The 27104-nt window shown below is 42.1% G+C and overlaps 2 protein-coding genes across 3 annotated transcripts in view; both read right to left on the bottom strand.

Annotated features, from left to right (window-relative positions):
• Positions 1–5077, bottom strand: part of LOC148887079 (protein Tob1-like) — a 6376-nt gene extending 1299 nt beyond the window's left edge. Inside the window, exons 1-2 of the mRNA XM_089016098.1 lie at positions 4862–5077; positions 1–971 (exon numbers count right to left, since the gene is read on the bottom strand). The exon at positions 1–971 is cut by the window's left edge and continues 1299 nt beyond it. Of these exons, the coding sequence (XP_088872224.1) occupies positions 1–810 (810 nt within the window). The 5' untranslated portion in view covers positions 811–971; positions 4862–5077. The remainder of the gene's footprint in view (positions 972–4861) is intronic.
• Positions 5078–21326: 16249 nt separating this feature from the next.
• The window catches only part of spag9b (sperm associated antigen 9b), a 70029-nt gene continuing 64251 nt past the window's right edge, over positions 21327–27104 (bottom strand). For both annotated transcript variants that reach the window (XM_089016093.1, XM_089016094.1), the window contains exons 28-29: positions 25230–25352; positions 21327–24043 (exon numbers count right to left, since the gene is read on the bottom strand). In XM_089016093.1, coding sequence (XP_088872219.1) covers positions 23925–24043; positions 25230–25352 — 242 coding nt within the window. In that variant the 3' untranslated portion in view covers positions 21327–23924. The remainder of the gene's footprint in view (positions 24044–25229; positions 25353–27104) is intronic.

The raw sequence follows: 27104 nt of genomic DNA, 5'->3' as shown, positions 1-27104 counted from the left end.
GGGAAAAACAAACTCCTTGGCATCGGGGGACAGAGCAGAGGCCTTCTGTGGCTGCTGCTGACTGAGACCCAGTCCGTACAGTGAGTGCATGGAGGTGGAAACGGCTTTCTGTTTGAGCAGGGTGTTGACATTCAGACCCAGGTTGCCGATAGGCGACGACCGCGCCGCTTTGTTGCTACCGCTACCGCCACCATTGTTGCCGTTGTTGCCGCGACCGCAACTTTTCATCTTGGTGGAGCCAAATTTGGTGGCGGCGAAGGTGGCCGTGGTGAAGGTCAGCGGCTGCGCCGACCGCGGCATGAAAGAAGGGCTGACGGCGGCTGACTGTCCAAAAGGAGGCGACGGCGAGCTGGACTCCGATGATTGCCCGACAGGTTCTTCTGTGATTGGCATAAAGACCTGGGCGTCTGGATTAAAGCTGTTCTTGATCTCCTTGTCAAGCTCGGAGGCGTTCTCGCCGTTATCGTACACGTAGAGTACCTTGACCGATCCTTTCTCACCAATCTGGTAGGAGACCTCAAACGGGTCAATCCACACGCTGAGGTCCTGAGGGAGGTTATTGCGCACGTCTTCGATGGCCAGCCCGCTCTCTTTAGCTGCCTGCTCCACCACAGGGTCCACTTTTCCCCCTACATGAATGCAACGGAACCCCGAACCTTTGTATGGCTTATCCGGGTACCAGTGGCCTTCATACTTTTTCCTCAGCAGGTTCTCCAGCTCCTCACCGAAGATATTCACACGTCGTCGAGGGAGTTTGTTGTATAAATAGGAAATAATAAAGTTGAGTGCGACTTGAATTTCAAGCTGCATAGCTGCTTCGGTGTGTTTGTTTCCCACCTCAACGGCACAAGAATATAGACCAATTTTTTAATGTTCAAGGCAACAGTGGCCGGAGTGATGAAAATGTTGATGGATAGAGTTCTTGTGGATTACATGAATATCCTTCCTGAAATGTGATTGAGTTATGAACCCTGAAAGACAAGAAAGTTCACATTAACCCATTGATATTTGCTAAACTACAGTAAAGTCTCGTTATATCGATATTGGATATATCGATAGTCCCGGTTATATCGATACTACAGTAAAGTCTCGTTATATCGATACCCAAGGGAGTCCGAAAAAATATCGATATAACCGGGACTATCGATATATCCGACCCTGTTTGGATGTAATTTTCTCCGTGCGTGCATAGAAATAGTATCGATATAACCGGGACTATCGATATATCCGATATCGATATAACGAGACTTTACTGTATTTCTATGCGCGCACGGAGAAAATTACATGCAAACAGGGTCGGATATATCGATAGTCCCAGTTATATCGATATTTTTTCGGACTCCCTTGAATATCGATATAACGAGACTTTACTGTATTTTTATTTTTACATCAAGTTTCAAAACACCATTGACACAACCACACTTTATCATCTATGACAGCTAAGTTGAATGTGACAATAGAGGTAACATCTCACTGACGACCGGGTTCCGTTCGAACCAAACGGTCGTAAGTCGAAATCTATTCAAAATGTTGAATAGAAACTCCCCCCATTCTCGTCATGGCGCTCATGCGCGCCCGAGTGCCGACGCTCACCCACCTCGGTCGGTGGGATGCTTGCTGGCTGGCCAAAATTGTCAAATGCGTTGCTGGGCGGGTTGAGCTTTGCAGTATGTGGTGTCTTGTGTGACGAAGTAGACACACGCTTGTTATATTTATATCGACCGTGACTCTCTTTCATCAGAAAACATGAGAAGAATGGAACATTTTCACACATGGTCAGTCGATAGCAAATGCAAGCTACGGCAACTCCAAGTATTCAAACAACCCACAATTAACTTTTGTGGTTAACACACCGCACGGCGCCAGCCGTAGTATTAATATGAAGAAAATAGGGTCTGGTGGTCGTGGTCTTAAGTCGGATGTTCTCTGTACAGTGGGGCCTCGGTTTACGAACACCTTGCCTTACGAACGTTACATTTCTGAAAATCAAACCTTGGCATACGCACTATATTTGCGATACACATCCCCCACCACGACTGGCGGACTAATCTTCTGCGGAAGAACACAAAAACACATGAGCGAAAAGCGTCCCAGCCGGCCTACCTTTCCACACCCCCTTTCTATGAGTGCACACATCGATCGTCTTCAACGATACTTTTGCCGTTATGGGACCGAAAAAGTTGACACCACAGGCTCGTGTTCAGCCGAAGAAGACACAAAACAAAATAACAGTCGAGGAGAAGAAGGAGATCATTGAGAAACACGAACAAGGTGTGCGTTTGTGGCGTCACATGTGCGCACCGTGGCTGTCATGTGAATCTCAGCCTGACACATCTCTCACGCTGTGTGTCACTTCCCTGAGAGTAACTTTCTACTCCCATTCTACAAATAAAGAGCCGTCCACCATTGCTACCATCCTTTGCAAAAAGCTTGATACAAAGGCGTTATTTAGTCGATGCTTTCTATCTATTTGAGTTACTTCCGGGTTAAGTGAACGCTGGCACTGCTCACCCACAGAAAAACTTATCCTGTGACTGTGGTGGCATGCTGGAGTGGACCACCACCACACATTTTTGATTACAGATTAGCTCACAAACCGGCCACAATACGTGGCGGCAAAGAACTGAGTCGGACAGGCTTCTCTGCAGCACTGGAGCGCCGCAGGGGACAGTTCCTGTTCACCCTCTACACCTCGGACTTCAATAACAACACTACAACCTGCCACCTTCAGAAGTTCTCTGACGACTCAGCTATTGTTGGCCTCATTATAGAGGGAGATGATGGGGGCTACAGGGGACTGACCAAGGAATCCGTGGACTGGTACCGGCAGAATCGTCTCTAGATCAACACTGGGAAAACTAAGGAGTTAGTGGTGGATTTCTGCAGGAAACAATCCTCACCTGCACCGTTGAACATCCAGGATACGGACATAGAGAGGGTGACCTCCTACGCATACCTGGGTGTTATTCCCAGGAATAATCTCGACTGGACTACAAACACGGATGCCCTAATCAAAAATGGAAACTGGGGTCTATGGGGGTTCAAGTGTCACTCCTGAAAACTTTCAATGACTCTGTTGTTGCTTCAGCCATCCACGATGGAATTGTCTGCTGGTCAGGCAGCATCACCACAGGGGACAGAAAAAGACTGGAGCGCCTGGTCAAGAGGGCTAGTTCTGTCCCGGGCTGCTCGCTGGACTCTCTGGAGGAGATGGGCAACAGACGGATGCTAGCTAAACTAAAAGCTATGATGGACAGCCCCTGCCACACTCTCCTGCTCACCCTGACAGCACTGGGTAGCTCCTTGAGCCAGAGACTGTTACACCCGCGCTGCAAGAAGGAGAGGTACCGCCGCTCATTCCTACCGACTGCTGTCAGGCTTCTTAATAATCACGTGAACAGTCACATATATCAAATATGCTTTTTTATACTTGCACTCTGTACCCTTTTTTTCTGAAACATTTTTGCACAGTTACAGTATACATATTCTCCTGACATTTTAATTATGCTTAGAATATTTTGTTTTTTGTCTTTTCACCCCTCACCCCCTTTCAAATTGCTACTGTGGACTGCAAATATCCCCATTGTGGGACTATTAAAAACTTTCTGATTCTGAATTAACCTATCACACAGTAATGCTCATTGGACAGTTGGAACACTGATGATACATTTGGTGCACATTTATATCATGACAAAACATACATAAAACTCTTTAGGACTATAACGGAAATTGAAACAAAATTTTGTCAATTTGGGTTTCCATTTTGGGTCAGTTCACTTGCTCCTATGACAAAAGGCCATCCAAACATCTTACCATGTTTGTAGTCAGGGGAGCCGGTGACTATTCCCGCTGTCTTTATGCCAAAAGCTAACTACAGCGCAGATTTACCAATCAATCACATGACAACTGTGTCAAAGGGTACCACTAAAAAGCATGGCCACTTCATCCATACAGTCTATTTGTGACACGATCACTTTAAGAATTGGTCATGAGAATGCCTCCCCCATTTAATATCAGCACGAAAAAAGGTACATTTAGTGGGGGAGCAGCAACCAAGTCTTGAATATGCAACAGTCAGGTGCAAATACTGCATCTCTCAATTGGACGGTAACAGCCCTCTATAAATAAGCCATTGAGTCAGTGGTTTGTTCCTCATTCGCCTTGTGTGACAAGACTAAAGGCAAGCTTTGTGACCTCTGTGAGCAAACGGAAAGTGTGTAGTAATCACGCGGATGCTGAATACGTTTTCGGACAAAACACGGAGCGAGAGCACTCGGGGTGTATCCTTATTTACGACTCTGGCTTGCATCCAACAATCTATAACAGGACACGCGTGAATGTTGTCGTTACAGTGACTGGAAGCGCATTTTATATTTTAATAGTATACTGAATATATTTTTTATTTGGGTATTTTTTTCGTCGTGCGTGACGTCAAAAATCAGCATAGCGAGCATTAGCTTGATAATTTACCGTGGGGGGGTGTGAACGCAAGTGCAGCATAGCTTATTTTTCTTGTTATAGTTACTGTTTTTCACAATATTCACGGTGAGCCGGTTCTGTTAATGTGTTGTCGATTCGTCTTGTGCACAGATAAAGCGATTAAAGGTAAGCGATGGACGCATATAAAAACAAAAAGGTCAAATGGATAAAGTCATGTTCATCCGATTCCTGCTCCACACAGAGCTAGGTAGCTTTTAGCTTGGTGGACGGAATCAGTATATTCGACAAATGCTGCGTGACTGACATTTAATAGCGCATGACAGAAATTACAAAGGAAAGGACACGTCGGAAATTACACAATCAAGTTCAGATTCTCAATCACATTTATACGACGACGCTGCATTACTTAAAATGGACTTACATGCAAAAATATCCAATCTCCGTCTTGCAATAACAGCTTCCGCTTGGGGTATTATAGACCTTCGAAGTGTGGTGTTCTTTGGGAAGTACTGTACAAAATTATTAAGTGAACGGCGAACCTCTTGTTTCCAGATGAATGTCCTCCTGTGAATGAGTTTTGGGGGTGATGAGCTTGATTCAAATCCCCGAATCTACTCGGGTGAGCCAGGCACTAGGGAAGTTTGGACGACTGCCCTTTAAGACTGATGGCGAATTGCTTATATAGTCGTGATGTGTCGTTCGCAAACGAGTCGGATCTCTGAAGTGAACGAAGAGCGAGCCTGTTTCTAACAAGGAGCCGGAAATGGGAGCCTGCATTTTTTTGTACTGTATTCTCCACCCACGGTCTTCGGTTCAAGCCGCTAGTGATTGGTCGATATCCGTGGTAGCGGTAACCGAGGAAGCGGAGAATTACAGACACACGCAGCACTGAGGAGAGGGAGGGGGGGGGGGGGGGTTAGGGTAGACAGGTGGACGGACAAATGTTATTATGCTGTTATTATTATTCATTATTATGATATTTTTTATGAGTTGGTATGATAGCATTAATATGAAAAGCAAATTAATGACAGCTGATCATCAGACGAGAGTAACCACAGGGAAAGTGAACGTTTGTGGATGCTCTCTGTGCACATATAAATCAATCCGTATAAATAAAAATATTTTATATAGTGTATTTTTTACATGAGTAATTCGTTTTTCACATAATTTTACATGATTTTTGGGTAGTTAATTAATTTTAGCAAAAAAAAAAACAAACAAACTGAGGAGCCATTTGGGAGCCAAAAGAGCCGATGATATTTAGTGAGCCGAACCAAAAGAACTGGCTCTCTGAAAAGAGCCGGAATTCCCATCACTATTATACAATATCCCTCCGCCACAGACTCGGAAAAGGTGGCGATGCGGCTCACGGAGGTCGACACCCAGCATGGCGATTTCACTGGCTCAATAAATTTCGTCACCAGTGAACAAGCAAATCCCGTCTTTCGATTGGCTATTTTTTGGTGAATCATTGGACTCACACACACACGCACACACACACAGACGCACGCGCATACGCATGCACGCACGCACACACACACACACACACACACAAGCATACACGTATCCATCAGAATCAGAGAGCCTTTAATAGTCCCAAAATGAGGAAATTTGCACTCCACAGCAGCACAGTGGGGGAAGGCTGAAAAGATAAAAAAAACAAAGTATAACAAAGTAATAATAATAAATAATAATAATAATAATAATAATAATAATAATAATACTGCTGCTGCTGTGAAATGTAAATTTCTCCACTGCGAGACTAATAAAGACAAATCCAATCCAATCTAATCATAATACATTTGATTTCTCAGCGCCTTTCAAAACTCTCGATGTACTTTACAGTCACAGGATCAGTTTTGCTGTGGGTTAGCAGCGGCAGCCACACGCGCCAGCGTTCACTCAACCCGGAAGTAACTCAAATAGATAGAAAGTTAGCTAGCTAGTAAATAGATAGCTAATAGCTAGCCAGCCAGGCAGCTAAATAGCAAATAGCTAGCTAGCGAGATAGCTAGCAAGATAGCTGGATAGCTAGATAAATAAATCAAGAAATATTCACACTAAATGCTGATTTTATACCATCGGCACCTGATTTGGGTGGCCCGGTCGTCAAGTGGTTAGCACACCGGCTTCTCAGTGCAGAGGTTGCCGGTTCGCGTGACGGTCCGACCTCCCTGTGTGGAGTTTGCAGGGCTTAAATTCTCCACTGTCAGGCCAAGGGTGCTTGACACCACAGCCTGTTCTGACCTAACATGGTCTCTGCACTCCCCCTGTTAGCCGAATAAATACAATGCCACATGAATCTCACACAGCTAGGGGGGAGGGTAGCATTGTGAAGAAATCAAGTTATGTGTTTGGATAACACATTGTGAAGTAATTGCCCCAAAAAAAACCATTTTCGTCAGATAAAATGCAAAGATTATACTGGATTGGAGGACATTTTTCCCCAACTTCACCAAAAAAAAACATCATTTCCTTGTTGAGAAAACGATCTTTGGGTTTGAGCAAAAGGGATTCTTAAATATGATGCAAAATAAGTCTTTTCCTAAGTCCATTTCCTAAAAAGGTATTTCTCTCCTACTTGGTGACCAATGTAAAAATCTAATATAACAGAATGTCCGCCAAAAATAAATTTTAAATATTTTTTGATAGGATTTTACTGATACAGGATCTTCCTTTTAATTATGAAAACATTTCTTTTGATTAAAGGTGTATTTTAAATAGGTTACTTATGCTCTGAAGTTCTATCTAAACATACTCACAACCCTGTTTGGACAAGATTTAAAGCCACAGGGGGGGAAAAACGGAGCTCCATGACTTAGCAGAAATGACATCTGTTGTAATGATGGATATACAGCGATACCTCGGCAACTTCACTCAGATATCATCAAGAGGCAACATGGAAGTTTGTCATCCATTGCTGATTTCAAGGGTAGCCACGGATGGTTTAAGAACTTTAAGCGTCGTACAGGGATTCATAGTGTAATTCATCATGGTGAGGCAGCCAGTTGTGACGATAAAGTTGCAGAAGCTTACAAGGAATCATTCCTCAAGATGGTGGAAGAAGAAGGCTATGTTCCTCATCAAGTGTTTAATGCTGATGAGACCGGCCACTACATTCATTTTTTGGGAAAAAGATGCCTAACCTGACTTTCATTACACAGGAAATGAAATCCGTCTTTCGGCATAAGCCTATGACAGATAGGCTAACCCTCCTTCCTAGAGTTCTTATGGAATGTGACTCTCCCTCCAACTTCCTCCCACTCATTTCCATCAAGCCATCAACGACCATCACAAAGGTAAATAAAACTACAGTAAAGTCTCGTTATATCGATATTCAAGGGAGTCCGAAAAAATATCGATATAACCGGGACTATCGATATATCCGACCCTGTTTGCATGTAATTTTCTCCGTGCGTGCATAGAAATAGTATCGATATAACCGAGACTATCGATATATCCGATATCGATATAATGAGACTTTACTGTACTTTATTATACAGTACACTCTATTTCTTTTATTACAATACCATAGCACATTTATTATACATAAAATAGGGTATATTTTGTGTAGTATTAAGGTGTATTTAGTAGAAAATTAGGTTTTATAGGGACCTGGGAATGGATTATTCTCATTTTAATTGTTTCCCGTGCGAAATTAATGCTTGGAAGACACACTGTTCGCCTTACACACACTTTCTGGGAACCAAGTAAGTTTGTAAGCCAAGGTATCACTGTACCTAATATGGTCTTGTATTTTTTAATGTTTTCAGCTCCCGTAAAGGAGTGTAACTTTCACCAATGCAACCATGTTACACATTATCAGATTCAATGCTCTTTTGATGATAGCTAAATTTTGGTACCTTAATTAAAATAAAAGAAACGTTAAATCAACACCACCAATACTGATAACCCGTAGCCTGATACACACGATACTGTCACGGTTTTCAAGGTGGTGATGGCAGTTGAGGATCCCAAAAAGCAGGCAGGATGGAGCAGCATGTTGTAGCATGTGATGGGTGGCGGCCTGATGGAAACGGGACTCGGCCTGAAGTGGACGTGGATGCGTCACGGATCGTGCGATCCATCTCGCGCGTCCACGTGACGACGCATGGCGCGACGTGGACGTTGCACTGCCAGGCCCAGAGTGGCACCCAGGACGGCCGATTGGGAACGGGTCTCGACCGGACGTTGGCGTGGACGTTACGGCTCGTCGAATGACTCAATTCAAACCCGACGCGGCGTGGGCTAACGTGGACGCGAACTGCCCGGCACCGGGGAAACAAGACCAGTCCATAGCAGCTCCGGGATCCAGCGGTGAGTGGGGTCTCGGACTGACGTGGACGCGGACGTTGCACGGCCCGTCGTGGATGCGACTCAATTCAACATGTACGAAGACAGCGTGGCTGGACGTGGGCGTGCACTGCCAGACACCCAGTGTCACCCTGGACGTTGACGTGGACGTTACGGCCAATCGAGTGATGCAATACAAACTCAACGAGGCGTGGGCTAACGTGGACGTTGCGCTGCCAGGCACAGGGTGGAAATGAGACCGGTCCGTTGCACCTGCGGGATCCGATGGTTGGTCGGGTCATTCTGTCACGGTTTGCAAGGTGGTGATGGTAGATGTGGATCCCAAAAAGCAGGAAGGAGGGGGCAACAGGTTGTATTTGAGAAATTGTATTAAAACAAAGTCAACAGGAACAGAATCTAAAATATCAAAATCTTTCAAACAGAAAAATACAAAGTATCAAAATAAAGACCAAGAGTAAAAGTCTGCCAAGATGAAACAAACGCATGCACAGCATACAATGCACAATGCATTCAAAAATGACCCGACACCGAATGGTCGTGCCGGGAGTCCTTTTAAGTGTCACTAATTGTAACGACCAGCACCTGCGAGGCAGCAGGCACGGCTGACAGCGCTACCTGGTGGTCGCCAATCCGAATGTGGCAGTCGCCAAGGCTCGGTACGACCAGAATAATGGTCCCACAGCATGACTAATTTGTTATTCCCCACTAGAAAATTGCCTGTGAGCCAGGTGAAAGTTTCCTTCTGTTGTCGAGCATGCCTGGCAGGGACTTGGAAGTAAACACAGCTAATGAAGTGAGATGTTTTAGCATGACTCGTGCACATTTTTCAGTGAAGTCGGTCTACATAGACATTTTTTGATACACTCTTCACGACACTGTGAAATCTCCCCAACCACATTCTTGGCTGCTTGACTGCATTTTTGTAGGTTTTGAATTGTACACAGAATATTTAATGGCTCATTGTCATTTTAATTTTAATAATACACACATTTTACACATTTTAATAATAATAATCCATTTCATTTCTAAGCGCCTTGCAAAACTCTCAAGGTCACTTTACAGTCACAGGATTTTTTTTTGTGGGTGAGCAGCGGCAGCCAAACGCGCCAGCGTTCACTCAACCCAGAAGTAACTCAAACAGATAGAGTCCCAGATCAATGAGCACCTGGATTCTTGCCTCTGCTGACCCACAAAGTTGGACTAGTAAAAAATATTCGTAACCACAGTCAGAAAACAAATCTTGAGGAAATGCTTGAAGTATTTCATATTTTAAAAGTACAGATACATTTTGCAAAATGGTGTTTACTTAGTATTTTTCAGTGTTTTGAAACATTCATTTTGGGGAAGGCCCGCCTTAATGCGTGCCATGTTTACTCTGATTGATTTAGGATGTTACCAAATGTAGCTTTTACATGTTTGTACAAGTTTATATATTTATAGTATATGGTTACGGTTTGAAATGTGAATACATTTCTACTTCTTTGTTTCCTTTCCTCTTCCTTTCATAACTTTGCTGCTGTGTTACTTCCAGGTAGAGTGAACGCTGGCGTGAATGGCTGCCGCTGCTCACCCACACAAAAAAGAAGTTCTTATCCCGTGACTGTAAAGTGTCCTTGAGAGTTCTGAAAGGCGCTTAGAAATAAAATGTATTATTATTATAGAAAGCTAGCTACCTAGCCAGCCGGCCAGATAGCTACAGAGTCCATCGATAGCTAGCTCGATAGCCAGCCAGCCAGCTAGATAGCAAATATATAGCAAATACCTAGCTAACTCCCTAGCTGTCACGGTTTGCAAGGTGGTGATGGCAGATGTGGATCCCAAAAAGCAGGCAGGTCCGGTGTCCGATGTCGGGTCATTCAATAATGACCCGACACCGGATGGTCGTGCCGGGAGTCCTTTTAAGTGTCAATGATTAAACGACCAGCACCTGCGAGGTTGCAGGCAGGGCTGACGTCGCTACCCGCTGGTCGCCAATCTGATCGGGATGACCAGCACCTGTGCAGGTGTAGGCGGGGCCGACAGCGCCCCCCGTTGGTCGCCAACCAGATCATAACACAAAGTTATATAGTAAGGCAAACCAAATCAATTCTGGGGCAGGCGCTAAAGCCCTTAAAAAAATCAGGAAAATGTCTGTGCAGAAAAAGAATTGAGACAACCTATAGATTATACATCGAGATTCACGAGCAATCAACCAATGCAAGCAGAATAATTTTGAACTTTCACACACAGGCAAAGTTTGGAATACTAGACCAGGCGCACTACTGAAAAAAACATCCATGCTTGTTTGGGACCAGTTCCACCTCACACCTGACAGACACTGTGAAGGACTGAAAAGTCGAGTTAAAAAAAATCCAAGCTGTGATTCCAGGTGGACTGACTAACCTCTATTCTTCAGCCACTGGATGTTGTTAAAAAAAAAAACCTTCTAAGACAGAGTCACGGAAAAGTGGATCTGGATGAAATCTGACAACGAAAAATTGATTGCAAAACATGACCTATCTCTTGTGACATCCTGGATTAAAACATCATGCCAAAAGAAATGGTCATCGAGAGTTTTTGGGACGGCACAGAAGAAAGTGAAGTTTACATTGTCAATAAATGATTTTTATCATGGACGCATGTAGCCAAAATGGAACTGTATAGTGCCACTTAGCAGTTTTTTTTTGACGACGATACTAGTGCAGCGTGTTCTACCGGAAACAAATTCCTTGTGTGTTCTACATACTTGGCAATAAAGATGATTCTGATTCTGATGTGTTGTCACTTACAATGCTTGGTCTGACCCGAAGAAAAGTGAAACAAAATTTTAGACCAATTTTTAATTGAAAATTAGGAGTGCACGTTATTCACGTGTGCGCATTATACTCGAATAAATATGGTACAGTAAAGGGAGTCGGAGGGAGTCCGAAAAAATATCGATATAACCGGGACTATCGATATAACCGGGACTATCGATATATCCGACCCTGTTTGCATGTAATTTTCTCCGTGCGTGCATAGAAATAGTATCGATATAACCGGGACTATCGATATATCCAATATCGATATAACCAGACTTTACTGTATATGATCCGCATGACTCATACAACACTTTACAAATATGTTCAGCGTGTGCACGGTTTGTCACCTTGAAATGCACACAGTACCTACTTGAATTCAAAATATTTCGAGGCACTAACTATCAAACAAACCAGCGGCGGCATTACCCACTGCTTTTCGGTTCACAAGGCTAACAAAGTGCTGTTGGTGTTAGACGAGAGAGTCCAGCCATATTTCGCTGGTGAAGGTTTTTTGATAGAAATGGACTAAAGTGATAGGATAGACAAAAAATGCCTACAAAAACCTCTCTGTGAAGAGGAGGAGGAGTCTGATTGTGACATTGCGCTTTGGCTTGAATTTCTACTGAGTACAGTTCAGCTCATGTGATCACGCAGTCTAGGATGACTAATCAATTTGCCGCAGTCACATTCATCTCTTTTGAATGGTGACTGGAAAATGTTCTTGTTGGTTTTGGTTGTTTTTTAGGCATTTATTTTGTGTCAAATTGCCAGATGTTTTTTTCAAACAAGTTAAGATTAATCTTGCTAGAGGTCACCTCGGCAACACTTCAAACACCACCCAGATAAATATTAAAAATATGCAGTGAAATAACAATATTTGTTGTCACACTTCGGCTCAATGAGTAATAAAATGATGAATTCAGTTTAGCTTTTTTTTTTCCCCCCACACTTTTTGATGCTGTGAATAATTGTGTATCTGTTATAATAATAATAAAAATACAGTAAAGTCTCGTTATATCGATATTCAAGGGAGTCCGAAAAAATATCGATATAACCGGGACTATCGATATATCCAACCCTGTTTGCATGTAATTTTCTCCGTGCGTGCATAGAAATAGTATCGATATAACCGGGACTATCGATATATCCGATATCGATATAACGAGACTTTACTGTATGAATTAATTAGTTAATAATAATAATAATTTTAATTAATAAATAAGATTTTTTTTATTTTCATCACTTTGCTGCCGTGAAATGTAAATTTCCCCACTGTGAGACTAATAAAGGTAAATAAATCCAATAATAATACATTTCATTCATAAGCGCCTTTACAAAACTCTCAAAGTCACTTTACAGTCACAGTATAAGCTTTTCTGTGGGTGAGTTGCGGCAGCCACACGCTGGCCAGCGTTCACTCAACCCGGAAGTAACTCAAATAGATAGAAAGCTAGCTAGCTAGCTAATAGATACAGTAATAATAATACATTGTTCCCCGTGATTTGTCAGTGAGGACTCTACCGTTTAGTGCCTCTTATGCCTAATCACAACTGGAAGACAGGTGGACAAATGTTATTACATTATGCTGTTATTATTATTCAATTATGATATTTTTTACCCGTTGGTATGATAGCATTAATATGAAAATCAAATTAGTGACAGCTGATCATCAGACCACAGTAACCACATTGAAATTGAAAGTTTGTGGCTGCTCCCTGTGCACATATAAGTCAAGCCGTATGAATAGCAACAACAACAAAAACAAAAACAAACTGAGGAGCCATTTGGGAGCCAAAAGAGCCAGATCTTTTTAGTGAGCTGAGCCAAAACAACTGGCTCTCTGAAAAGAGCCGGAATTTCCATCACTATTATGTACACCATTTTCCAGCAGCTGGGCCAGTCCGTCATGATTTCAAAGTGATCAAATCTACCATTGTTAGTCCGTCACTCCATCAGCCTTATTTTAACCAAGCTTCCATCACCACAAATTTACTATTGCTATTAAAAATAATCATTTAGAACAACCAGATTGTTCACAAAAAAAGAATCAACTTTGATTGTTTTAGCCCAGGGGTGTCAAAGTCATTTTTTGCCGCGGGCCACATTGTAGTTATTGTTTCCTCTCGAGGGCCGTTATGAATTTGGGGAAAATCCCTTCAAATATTACATATAGAGCACACAGCAAATTAATGAATAACTCGTTTTCAAATCTGAAGTCAAGAATAATGACTTTTATTGCGGTTGACATCCAAAAATATGACATTTTGGCTCAGATTTTCGCAATCATCATGGAATTTAACAAGTTTGATTTGCTTTCGCGGGCCGAAAAAAAATGATGTGGCGGGCCGGATTTGGCCCGCGGGCCTTGACTTTGACACCTGTGCTGTACATGTTTGGTCTGAGAACCGTGTTGGAGGTCGCCATTTTATGCCTCTTTTTATTTTGGGTGAGATTTTCCCCCAATGTTGCCTCAAAATGGCACATATAATTCTTTAATCGATTGCAAACATGTATGCTTTCCTCTTCAGAACTATTTGAATCATATTCATAACTGGATGTGTAACAAGAATTATGAATTAAGAACATATTCGCCGAATCTGAAGCCATTGTTTGGATTCTCCAGCAATGCAAGACGTCTTTGCGTGACGTCACGAACTGGGAGCGGGACTTTCTGAAAATGCCCAATTCGCAGCTCAATTTTTTTGCAGATTTTGGACACTAAGTCAGGGGTGTCGAAGTCATTTTTTGCCGCGGGCCACATTGTAGTTATGGTTTCCTCTCGAGGGTCGTTATGAATTTGGGGAAAATCCCTTCAAATATTACATATAGAGCACACAGCAAATTAATGAATAACTCGTTTTCAAATCTGAAGTCAAGAATAATGACTTTTATTGTGGTTGACATCCAAAAATATGACATTTTGGCTCAGATTTTCGCAATCATCATGGAATTTAACAAGTTTGATTTGCTTTCGCGGGCCGAAAAAAATGATGTGGCGGGCCGGATTTGGCCCGCGGACCTTGACTTTGACACCTTGTTTTAGCCGATAGCAGTTTCTTTTATTTGACCACCTCTATTGTACTGGTCATTCTGGTTAAAATGTTGTTCACAGTTTGTATAAACCTCTTTATAATCTTGAGCTTAAAACCTTAGCGGGTCAACTGCGTTCGTATCTACCACCATTCATAACCAATGTCACGGGTCTCTTTGTTGCACCACAGTGCATGAACAGAATACAATGAGACACATAAGGCTAACTCCAGTTTTCAGCACAACACAGCCAAGTTGTGTTCAATCCTATAAAGCCGTCCTGTTGTGAAATATCCTCTACCTAATGGGACACAAGCGCTATTTTTGTACAGGCAGCTTAATTCAAAAATGTGACGTAGGACAACTGTGTTTTGTGAACTTTAGCTTTTCATTTGCAGTTGTACTTGTGGTTTCACTGAATTCATTTATTGTGAGATTAGCCTATCTCTCGTGTTCAAGCACAAATCAGAAATAATGGAATCTTTTTTTTTTTGGTTTCGGCCACCCCCTCTCCCCCCCTCTACGGTCTTAGAATATAAAGTGATTTGAATGTTAATACAAGGTACAGTAAAGTCTCGTTATATCGATATCGGATATATCGATAGTCCTGGTTATATCGATACTATTTCTATGCACGCACGGAGAAAATTACATGCAAACAGGGTCGGATATATCGATAGTCCCGGTTATATCGATATTTTTTCGGACTCCCTTGAATATCGATATAACGAGACTTTACTGTAATTGATAAAGATGCTGCCCATTTGTTCTACCTGACATATTTTTTAACTGATCTTCATTATACATGCACTGCATGACATAGTGTGTATTTATAATGATGCACAATGTGCATTTTTTTTACACAATTTCCAGATGTAGACAATATGCTTTCTTAAAAATAGCCCAAAGGAAGACTTCGATCATTTTTTGACAAGGCAAACAAAAGTAGAGCCCAAGGTATAAAAAAAAGGGAGCAACCGTAGAAAAAAAAGTGTTTCTACCTGTAGAGATTGGATTTCTTATCACACATATGGTAGAATTTACAATTTCCTTGCGAGTGGGTTATTGAATGTTTTTAACGCTTTCAGGGACAGCGGTCACAACTGTACATATTAATACAGTGAGAGCTCAATTTACGAACTTAATTGGTTCCCAGACACAGTGTGTAAGGCGAAAAGTGTGTATCTCAAAAATACATTTCCCATAGGAAACCATTAAAATGGGAATAATCCGTTCCCGGGTTTCCATAAAATATACTTTTCTCCTAAATAAGCCTTAAGCAGAGAAAATGAATACAATTCAATATGTAAAGTCAGATACAGCGAACCTTTTCCCACTGCTTGCCTTTGGGTATTTACTTATTGCACTGTTTACTCTGCAGTGACTTGCGCTGTGGGTAGAAAAGGCTGAGCTGGAATCAGACCATAAAAACAGCCACTAGATTGAAAAAGAATTTCACAGGGAAGTGGTGGGTGATTCCATGCCTATGTGAAAAGCCATTAATCACAAATTGGGCCTGATCAAAATGGAAGGTCAGGGAAGGGAACCCCAACGTGTCATCACCATCAGTAGTGCCCCGATTCCTTCCTGATTTCTGTTTTTTTTTCTGTAAACAACTAGTCTTGTCACTTGAAAGTCATGACTTTCTACATATATCATACAATACATACACATAGTACTGTATGTGTTTGTGGAGTAAGGTGAACATACAATAATTATCCATCCATTCATCCATCTAACAGCTTTAGAAGGGCAGCCCAGTCTTCCACCAGCTCCTCCTGGGGATCCCAAGGCATTCCCAGGCCAGCTGGGAGACATAGTCTCTCCAGTGTGTTCTGGTTAATCCCTGGGGCCTCCTACTGCTGGGATATGCCCGAAACACCTCACCGGGATGGCATCCAGAGTTATCCCAATCAGGTGCCTGAGCCACTCTTGACGTGGCTCAACTCTGAGCCCCTCACTGATGACCAAGCTTCTTATTTCTATAGGGGAGAGCCCGCACACCCCGCGGAGGAAACTCATTTCAGTTGCCTGTATCGAGGATCTTCCAGTCATGATCCATACCTTGTCAACATAGATCAATTGGGAAAATGAGCAATTCGATTTTTGGCTCAGTTCTTTCTTCACCATTACAGACCGATACACAGTCCGCATCACAACGGACATTGCATGGATCTAACAGTCAATCTCCTCCTCCCTCCTGCACTTGCAGATCTCCAATTGGCTGCCTCAACGATAGAGGAAGATTGCGCATTTGGACTCAATGTCAGTGGTGAGAAAAGCTGTGCTTTGAAACTACCTCTGAGAGGTGATTCTGCCAGACGCTCCCAATAAAAACCCTTATAATACTCCTGGATCTCCCAGGTCGGACTGGTATCTGACCCCACCACCTGTAGCCAACTAACCACAAAGTGATAATCTGTCATGTGGTGTCAGCGTGTGACTGATGCCAAGTGACCACATGAATATACTCGTGCTGCCCCAAGCATACCAGTCCATTATTTCACCTTTCTACCTTTGAAATATGATGTGTCGTAATTTGAGGACCCCTTGTAATTTATTTTTACTAGATGTCTCTGACTCATCCAATGTGCTCCCATAAAATGTCAAGGACAAACGATGCCAGAAGTCTCACTTCGTCTGGAGCGAAGTAATTAGCCAGATCCCCAAACAGCAGACATATACAGCATACCGTTAAAACCCATGAGGGGTGAGGCGAGGATTTATATATATCCTCGCCTCACCCCTCATGGGTGGTGTCTGTCCCCCATTTTTTAGCTCGGGTCCTCTACCAGAGGTCAGGAAGCTTGAGGGTTCTGCGCAGTATCCGTGCTGTTCCCAGCACTGCGCTTTTCTGGACCGAGATATCCGATGTTGTTCCCGGGATCTGTTGCAACGACTCGTCGAGTTTGGGGGTCACTGCCCCGAGTGCTCCGACCACCACAGGCACGACTGTCACCTTTACCTTCCAGGCTCTCTCCAGCTCCTCTCTGAACCCTTGGTATTTCTCCATTTTCTCATGTTCCTTCTTTCTGATGTTTCCATCACTCGGGACCGCTACATCCACGACAACGGCTTTCCTTTCCCCTTTATTTATGACCACGATATCTGGTTGGTTGGCCATTACCATCTTGTCAGTCTGTATCTGGAAGTCCCACAGGATCTTTGCTCGGTCATTCTCTACCACCTTGGGAGGTGTTTCCCATTTTGACCTTGGGGTTTCCAGTCCATACTCCGCACAGATGTTTCGGTAGACTATGCCAGCCAGTAGACTATGGTTATGGCGCTCCATGTAGGCTTTCCCTGCCAGCATCTTACACCCTGCAGTTATGTGTTGGATTGTCTCAGGTGCCTCTTTGCACAACCTACACCTTGGGTCTTGTCTGGTGTGGTATATCCCTGCCTCTATGGCTCTGGTGTTCAGGGCCGTGCTCTTGGGCAGCTAGGATAAGTGCCCAAATCTCCTAATTGTGGGACGGATACCCACTTCCAGATACAGACTGACAAGATAGTAATGGCCAACCAACCAGATATCGTGGTCATAGATAAAGGGGAAAGGAAAGCCGTTGTCGTGGATGTCGCGGTCCCGAGTGATGGAACCATCAGAAAGAAAGAACATGAGAAAATGGAGAAATACCAAGGGTTCAGAGAGGAGCTGGAAAGAGCCTGGAAGGTCAAGGTGACAGTCGTGCCTGTGGTGGTCGGAGCACTCGGGGCAGTGACCCCCAAACTCGACGAGTGGTTGCAACAGATCCCGGGAACAACATCGGATATCTCGGTTCAGAAAAGCGCAGTGCTGGGAACAGCACGGATACTGCGCAGAACCCTCAAGCTTCCTGGCCTCTGGTAGAGGACCCGAGCTAAAAAATGGGGGACAGACACCACCGAATGGTGGGTGAGACGAGGATTTATATAAATATATATATATATGGCCAGAGCTACCGGCAATTTTTTTGTTAGCTGACGAAGCCTCTTGGGTGAGAAGCGAAACGTTTGACACCTTCAAAGAAGTCCAGATGACGGCTGAAGCAACCTTTTCATCGATGCACCACTCCTGTACGACTGAGAGCTTACACAGACATATTGTAGTAATACATTTACATTGCACTACCCTTTATCATAAACCAAGAACCCCAAAAAGGGGATGTTGAAAAACAAAAGGTGCTTAATTGAGCTGGACTTTTCTCATCACTAGTAAAAAAAATAGGCACGTTTATTATTTTTATCAGGTTGTTTCCCATACTCGCCAGTTCCAAAATCTCCTCTTCTGTTGCTGTAAACAAATAGAGAATCAATTGGCTATGTTGAGTGTATGTGAACCATGAATGCCGAAACTTCGAGTCATTAACAACATGAAAAATAAAATAAAATCACAAATCGCTACAAAAGGACAATACATGAATATTTTGAGGGATAGCGGTTACTACAGTGGACCGCTTATTTTAGCGCACGAAAGGGTTTACCGAAACAACAGGAGTCTTGATACTGTCACGACCTGGTTGGCGACCAACGGGTGGCGCTGTCGTCCCCGACTCCACCTGCACAGGTGTTGGTTGTTCCAATCAGTGGCAATTAGGACTCCCGGCACGACCGTTCGTTGTGGGGGTCATTGTATGTGTTTGCGTCATTCACCCTGTTGTGTTTGTTTCATCTTGGCAGATTTTTACTCGTGTTTTTCTTTGATACTTTGTACTTTTCAGTTCTGATGACTTTGATGTTTGAGATTTTGTTGCCGCTGACAAGATTATTTAATAATAATTATAATAATAATAACTTCCATTTATGAGCACCTTTCAAAACTCTCAAGGACACTTTACAGTCATGGGATATTTTTTCTGCGGGTGAGCAGCGGCAGCCACAAGTGCCAACGTTTACTCAACCCGGAAGTAACATAAAGTTAAAAAAACACACAAAAAAACAAAATAAATATGACAACAGACACAGAGAGTCATTCATTCTTCAGCACTTGCTGTAGCCTCTTTGTGACATGAAGCAGTTCGAGATGAAAGAGGGGAGGATCAAAGCATCCTTTTCAGCAGTGGATCAGGGATGTCACGGGCTAGCTAAATACAGCTACAGAAAACACAAGCTAAATACAGCTGTAGCATCCATTGACGAAAAGAGATTGTCTCACATCTCCTGTCCCACTTAAATCCGCTTCAATTCCAAGCCGCGACAGTTCACCTGGCATCTCGCCCATTCCCTGGACTTCTGCTTATCTTTGCACTACCGGGTGCAAGTTGCTTTTAATACAATTTGTCAATTACACCCTGCTGCTCTCCACCTTGCAAACCGTGACAGATACAGAAGCATGGGGAATGCCAAAATGCACTTCCCGATAAATTAATGCTAGTCTATATTTTTGGTAATTGTTTAAGTCTTTAGTTGGGAAAACAATTAGAAGTGGGGGGGAGAAAACAACAAAAACTCATTCTGCCCACAAAATAGTGTTTACAAATAAGGCAAGATATGTCGGAGTATATTTGTGTTTGTGTACTGCAAACTGGGATATTTCAAGTCCCTGGTAGGTTTCTGACAATTGTTTTATGTACAACAGAGGAGGGAGAAGAGTGTTTGTGTCACGGTTTGCGAGGTGGTGATGGCGGGTTCGGATCCCAAAAAGCAGGCAGGAGGGAGCGGGAGGTTGTTTGACAAATTGTATTAAAATAAAGTCAGCAGGAACAAAATGTCAAACATCAAAATCATCTGAATGGAAAAAATACAAAGTAGCAAAAGAAGACCAAAAGTAAAAGTCCGCCAAGGTTAAACAAACACGTACACGATGCGAGCAGCAACCAAGCAGCAAACAAACAATGAACCGGCAGCGGATGATCGTGCCGGGTGTCCTTTTAAGTGTCAATGATTAAACGACCAACACCTGAGAGGCTGCCGGCAGGGCTGACGTCGCTACCCGCTGGTCGCCAATCTGATCGGGACGACCAGCACCTGTGCAGGTGTAGGCGGGGCCGACAGCGCCCCCCGTTGGTCGCCAACCAGATCATGACAGTTTGGACAAAGTGCTTAGTATCATCATGTGGATGGCTGGAATTTCTTTCCATTTTTTTGTCGATTCCTAGAAAATCTCTTGCTAAGGAAACACCACACGTACCTCTTCTACCTGTGGATATTATTGCATAGCCCAAGAAAGTATGACTATTCTCCAAAGGCAATAACCCAAGCCATCATCAATCATATATCCTGGATGACTTTATATTTGATGTAAAAAAAAAGATACAAAGTGAATCGCAAAGGCTTAATCATTAAAATAAATACTGAAATGGCTAGACTGCAATCACACATCTGTTTTCTACCAATAAGAACACAGACATAAGCACTGAGATCTGCAACGCTGTCGACATACCTTATTTTGTCCTCTTAAAGGACAACCGAGGCCTCCGGACAAGTTGAAGCCATTGTTTTGATTCTCGAGCAAGTCAAGATGTCTTGGCGTGACATCACGAGCAAGGGGGTGGGGCCTTCTGAAACTGAAACTTTCTGAGGTCATTTTGAAGTAGTTTTGGGACACTAATTCATTTTTATTGGTGATTTTCATTTCACTAAAAATATCAGCCTGCGTATTTTGGGTATTTTAGATGCTATAAAACGTTTTTCTGATGTCAGTTAGGAAATGAGTACAAAACAAACTCTTGCAGCGGCAAAGCTAAGAAACCGTTTCGCTGTCATTCAACCACCAACATAAAATAAGTCATGAAATAGTGACATTGTTGCAAAACATGTCAATGCTAGGGTAGATCCAATCAGTTTTTTTTGTCTCTTCTCACTTTATTAAAATATTCCATCACAACTTCCATATTGAAGTCTGAAAAATACATCTTATTTACAGCAACATTTTGCTTTCCAAATATATGGTTGTTAGCAACAAAAAAAGGCTGTTTTATTTAATTTTTTTGTGTTACCAAAAGGCGCCACATTCAGAGCGTGCCGAGCTTTGCTTAAGAAGAATTTGGTAGCAAACCTGACATTCTTAAAGCGAATAATAAATATACAGTAAAGTCTCGTTATATCGATATCGGATATATCGATAGTCCTGGTTATATCGATACTATTTCTATGCACGCACGGAGAACATTACATGCAAACAGGGTCGGATATATCGATAGTCCCGGTTATATCGATATTTTTTCGGACTCCCTTGAATATCGATATAACAAGACTTTACTGTATCTTGGGATAGGCCTTAGGCAGCCGTAAGACTGTTTACTTAACTTTTTAGGGAAAATCTTGGTATTGCAAACTAAAATACCCTATCAGTGTTCTTACATTGAAACAAGTTTTAAACAAACTAGATCAGTATCGTATTCAAATAAGTTTGTAACTAAAACCGTTCATAATTATTGCTGATCATATTTTCTTTTGTTTATGATTATTCCCAGAGTTTGTGTTTGGTATTGTTTAATCGAGTTTATTCCTGCATCCTCTGCCGCTTATTTGGTTGGAATCGTCCTCGGAAGAGAGGTTTTGTGCAAAACGTTTTTCGTTTCGAGGAGTCGAATGTCAACCAAATGGCACAAACCAGGATGTTGCCAGTGTATGTGTGACTATATTTTTGGACACGAAAACATTTCAAAGTGTTAAAAAAAGTAAAATTCCATTAAGTTTGTTTCCTGCTGAATATTATTGTCTCCACACTACAGTGATACCTTGGCTTACGAACTTAATTGGTTCCCAGACAGAGTGTGTAAGGCGAAAAGTGTGTATACCAAACATTAATTTCCCATAGGAGACCATTAAAATGAGAATAATCCATTTCCAAGTCCCCATAAAACATAATTTTCTACTTTATAATTTTCTAAACCTTAAAAAAACTACACAAAATATACCTTATTTTATTTATAATAAATGTGCTATGGTATTGTAATTAAACTAATAAACGGTACTGTTTAATAAAGTTGTTTTATTTACTTTTGTGATGGCAGTTGATGGCTTGATGGAATGGAGTCGTAAAGACTTGATGAGGAACGTAGCCTTCTTCTTCCACCATCTTGAGGAATGATTCCTTGTATGTAAGCTTTGGTAGCTTTATCTCAGAACTGGCTGCCTCACCATGACAAATGACACTATGAATCCCTGTACGACTCTTAAAGTTCTCGAACCAACCGTGGCTACCTTTTGAAATTATCAATGGATGATGATGAAAATGATTTTTCAGCCGTCATCTGTACTTCTTTGAAGGTGTCGGACGTTTCGCTTCTTATCCAAGAAACTTCGTCAGCAAACTAGTTTCTTTAGTTTACTGACGAAGTTTCTTGGATAAGAAGCGAAACGTCCGACATCATAGAAGTACAGATGATGGCTGAAGAAACCTTTTCATCGATGGACCACTCCTGTACGACTGAGAGTTTACACAGTTGTATCAATGGATGACAAACTTCCAGGTTGCCTCTTGACGATATCCGAGTGAAGTTGCCGTGCTTTCTCTGCAATAATTTTACCTAGTTCCTCATCAATTGTGTTCTGTTTAGCTCGGTTGATAACTTTTTGCATCAAGTGTAGTGGGTTATTTGTGGAGCCTGATTGATGGGATATTTTAACCTTGCAGTCTACACTCTTCCTTTGAACTATCAATAATGTTGAAACGACTTAATTTCACTGTGTTTTCTATCAATTTTCTTCCTCTCTCTGTCATCTGCCTATGTATTTTTATTTGCAGCTCTGTGTTTCTGTAACCACCCCCACCCCTCACTGCTGCGTTCTTGACCAATCACGTGCGGCTTTAACCGAAGACTGGGGGCGGGGAATAGAGGACAAAAAAAAAGTTGGCTGCCATTTCCTTGTTAGTAGAACGGGCTCGTTCGCGAATGACACATCACTCATTGTGGCGCTCCGTGTGTATCCCGAAAAATAGTTTGTATGCCAAGATTAAATTACAGTAAAGTCTCGTTATATCGATATTCAAGGGAGTCCGAAAAAATATCGATATAACCGGGACTATCGATATAGCCGACCCTGTTTGCATGTAATTTTCTCCGTGCGTGCATAGAAATAGTATCGATATAACCGGGACTATCGATATATCCGATATCGATACTTTACTGTATTGTGAATTTAACGTTCGTAAGCCGAAACGTTCGTTAGCCAATGCGTTCATAAACCGAGGTATCACTGTATTTCAAAGAAACATAGCTAGTCTGATTTGCCTTCAATCAGACATTTCTCATTAACACAACTGGTTTATGTTGGAGTTTCTATGACAACAGATGCACTAAATACATAAATAAGGTTTTCCTATTCACTAGGAAAACGTTAGGGCCAAATAAGACCACCCAAAATCAATTCTTGTTGTTTGGCTTTGAAAAACAAAGTGCTTGTGGCAGTTCTGAGGGTGCTTTGGTTGTCGTTTCATTTATCGTTGTCCACGATCTGCCATACGATGAGGTGGCTGCGCTCAGCTATTGATAACGGGGACTGAAGTTTCATTGGGGTATCCTCCCCTTCCGTCACTTCCAACTCCTCGTCCCCTGGAGACACAAAAAGATGTCATATGGTCTTCTACTAGCACACAGGTGTCAAAGTCAAGGCCCAGGGGCCCAAATCTGGCCCGCCACATTATTTTATTCGGCCCGCGAAAGATAATCAAACTTGGGAAATTCCAGGTTTTGACATGAAAAAAAACGACCATGTAAATAAATAATAAGGTGGCATGACAAAAACAAACATGTATAGTACAGGTGTCCATGTCAAGGCCCGCGGGCCAAATCAGACCCGCCACATTATTTTATTCGGCCCGCGAAAGAAAATCAAATTTGTGAAATTCCAGTTTTTGACACGAAAGAAAACGACCACGTATAATAATGTGTTTTTGGCACACAAAAAAGACAAGCATATATAGCACAAGTGTCAAAGTCAAGGCCCTGGGGCAAAATCTGGCCCGCCACATCATTTTATTCGGCCCGCAAAAGCAAATCAAACTTGTGAAATTCCATGAAGCATGCTAAAGTCTGAACCAAAATTTCAAATTGTTGTATGTAAACCCCAACAACAGTCATTATTTTTCTTACAAATTTAAAAACTAGTTATTCTTTCATTTGTTATCCGCTTTATATGTCATTTGTGGAGGGAGTTAACAATTTGAATGGCTTCCATACATTCATCACGGCCCCCCAAGAGGAAACTGTAACGACAATGTGTTGTGCTAGGACATCCCTGTCCTAGCACAACAAGAACTTCTAGAACATTCATGCAGTTTTTTTTCATTTTTATTGAGATACAAACGTTCCTATGAACTTAAATCAAATTTTATAACATTTGAGAAAATAGTGAAAAAAGAGGCTTCAAATCGTTTACTACTACTCCCAGGTTAAATTTATTGTCAAACTAAAACGAATCAGAATCACACACTATATCTGTAAAACTGTCAACTTGCATGAAGAAAGGTCCCACACGGTTTATGCTAACGCTAATTGGCATATGTGTTGCAGGGCTTTCTTTCACCCTTGAAGAAAAGAGTACATGTCTATCTGGATTATACTGCCCCTAGCTGTCCAAGTAGGGCACTCAAGAGGGAGCAACATTTAGTTGATGCAATATGGCAAAAAAAAACGGTTGAGAGGAAGATGAGAATGGATGAAGATTATGTCCATTCATTTCAATGGGAAAATATTCCCCCCATATTTAATTTTGCATGGTCTTGAACAGCAAACTCACCCATCCGGAAGTCGATGTAGCCTTCTCCCCCACTCATCACGAACATAGACTTGTTTCCATATTGAGATGGGGCATCTGATGTCTTGTCATCTCCACAGGTGGATGTGGATGGAAGGGCATGACCTGACACATCAACACACAACTGACTGTCAATTACTGGAACTCCATTTCTCATGATCAGCACCAATGCCTTTTTTATTTTCTTTGTTTATTGAACATAAAAACAGACAACAGAAATGTGGCAGGAAGCACTTATGCGTGTTGTACAGAGACAAAGTAAGCATACAGACTGACACCTTTACTCTACTCTCACAATCAATATTTTGGAACATTACAGCTTTTATTCAACTTGAAATCTGATTTACACACACACACACGCACACGCACACGCACACGCACACACACACACACGCACACGCACACACACACACATTTATATATATGTAATATACAGTGATACCTTGGCTTACATACTTAATTGGTTCCCAGACAGAGTGTGTAAGGCAAAAATTGTGTATCCCAAACATTAATTTCCCATAGGAAACCATTACAATGAGAATAATCCGTTCCCACGGCCCCATAAAACATACTTTTCTACCTTCTAATTTTCTACGCCTTAAAGGACAACCGACGTCTCCGGACAAGTTGTGTCCATAATTTGTAAAATGGCTTTAAAATACTTCTACTGAGCGTATTTTACAAAGATTCCACCGCATATAGCTATATTTTACGTTTTAAGACTCGCGCTGAATATTCCGGAAGTCTTGTTTTTCAGTTGGTGACAAGTCCGTACGTGACGTCACTGAAGGAACGCCCCTGACCGAAAAAAGGACACATTGTAGCAGTCCTTCCATCACGTCAATGCATTTTGCTGTGCTTGTTTGGTCTGAAAATGTTGTGTTGCACCAAAAAGAGCCAGAAGAGGGCGACCAAGCTCCATATAAGGAATTTATCAGCCTGTGGAAACGGGCTGATTAATTCCTCACAGGAGGTAGGTCGCCATTTTCTGCCGCTTTTTTGGTGATCCATTTCCCCCCATTGTTGCCTCAAAATGGCACGGAATAAATTATGTCATTGATTGCAAACATGTATGCTTTCCTCTTCAAAACTGTTTGAATCATATTCATAACTGGATGTGTAACAAGAAAGCATATTCTCCGAATCTGAAGCCATTGTTTTGATTCTCCAGCAATGCATGACGAACTGGGGCTTTCTGAAAATGCCCAATTCGCAGCTCAATTTTTTGCAGATTTTGGACACTCATTTTTATTGGTGTTTTGCATTTGAATACAAATATCAGCCTGCGTGCTTTGGGTATTTTAGATGCTATAAAACGTTTTTCTGATGTCAGTTAGGAAACAAAAATGTGATGTCGGTTGTCCTTAAAAACTACACACAAGATACCCTACTTATGTATAATAAATGTGCTATGGAATTGTAATTAAAGAAATAAACTGTACTGTCGAACAGTCGTTTTATTGACCTTTGTGATGGTCGTTGATGCCTTGATGGAATGGAGTGGCCAGTTTCATCAGCATTAAACACTTGATGAGGAACGTAGCCTTCTTCTTCCATCATCTTGAGGAATGATTCCTTGTAATCTTTGGCAGCTTTATCGTCAGAACTGGTTCCTCACCATGACGAATGACACTATGAATCCCTGTACGACGCTTAAAGTTCTCGAACCATCCGTGGCTAGCCTTGAAATTATCAATGGATGACGAACTTCCAGGTTGCCTCTTGACGATATCCGAGTGAAGTGCTTTCTCTGCGATCATTTTACCTAGTTCCTCATCAATTATGTACAGTTTAGCTGGGTTGATAGCTTTTTGCATCAAGTGTACAGATGGCTTGTGCAGGTTCTTTGTGGAGCCT

The sequence above is a fragment of the Hippocampus bargibanti genome, linkage group LG15 (assembly GCF_051943395.1).
Source record: "Hippocampus bargibanti isolate YZ-2025 linkage group LG15, ASM5194339v1, whole genome shotgun sequence".
NCBI classification, from domain to species: Eukaryota; Metazoa; Chordata; class Actinopteri; order Syngnathiformes; family Syngnathidae; genus Hippocampus; species Hippocampus bargibanti.
This window is presented reverse-complemented; position numbering and strand designations above follow the sequence as displayed.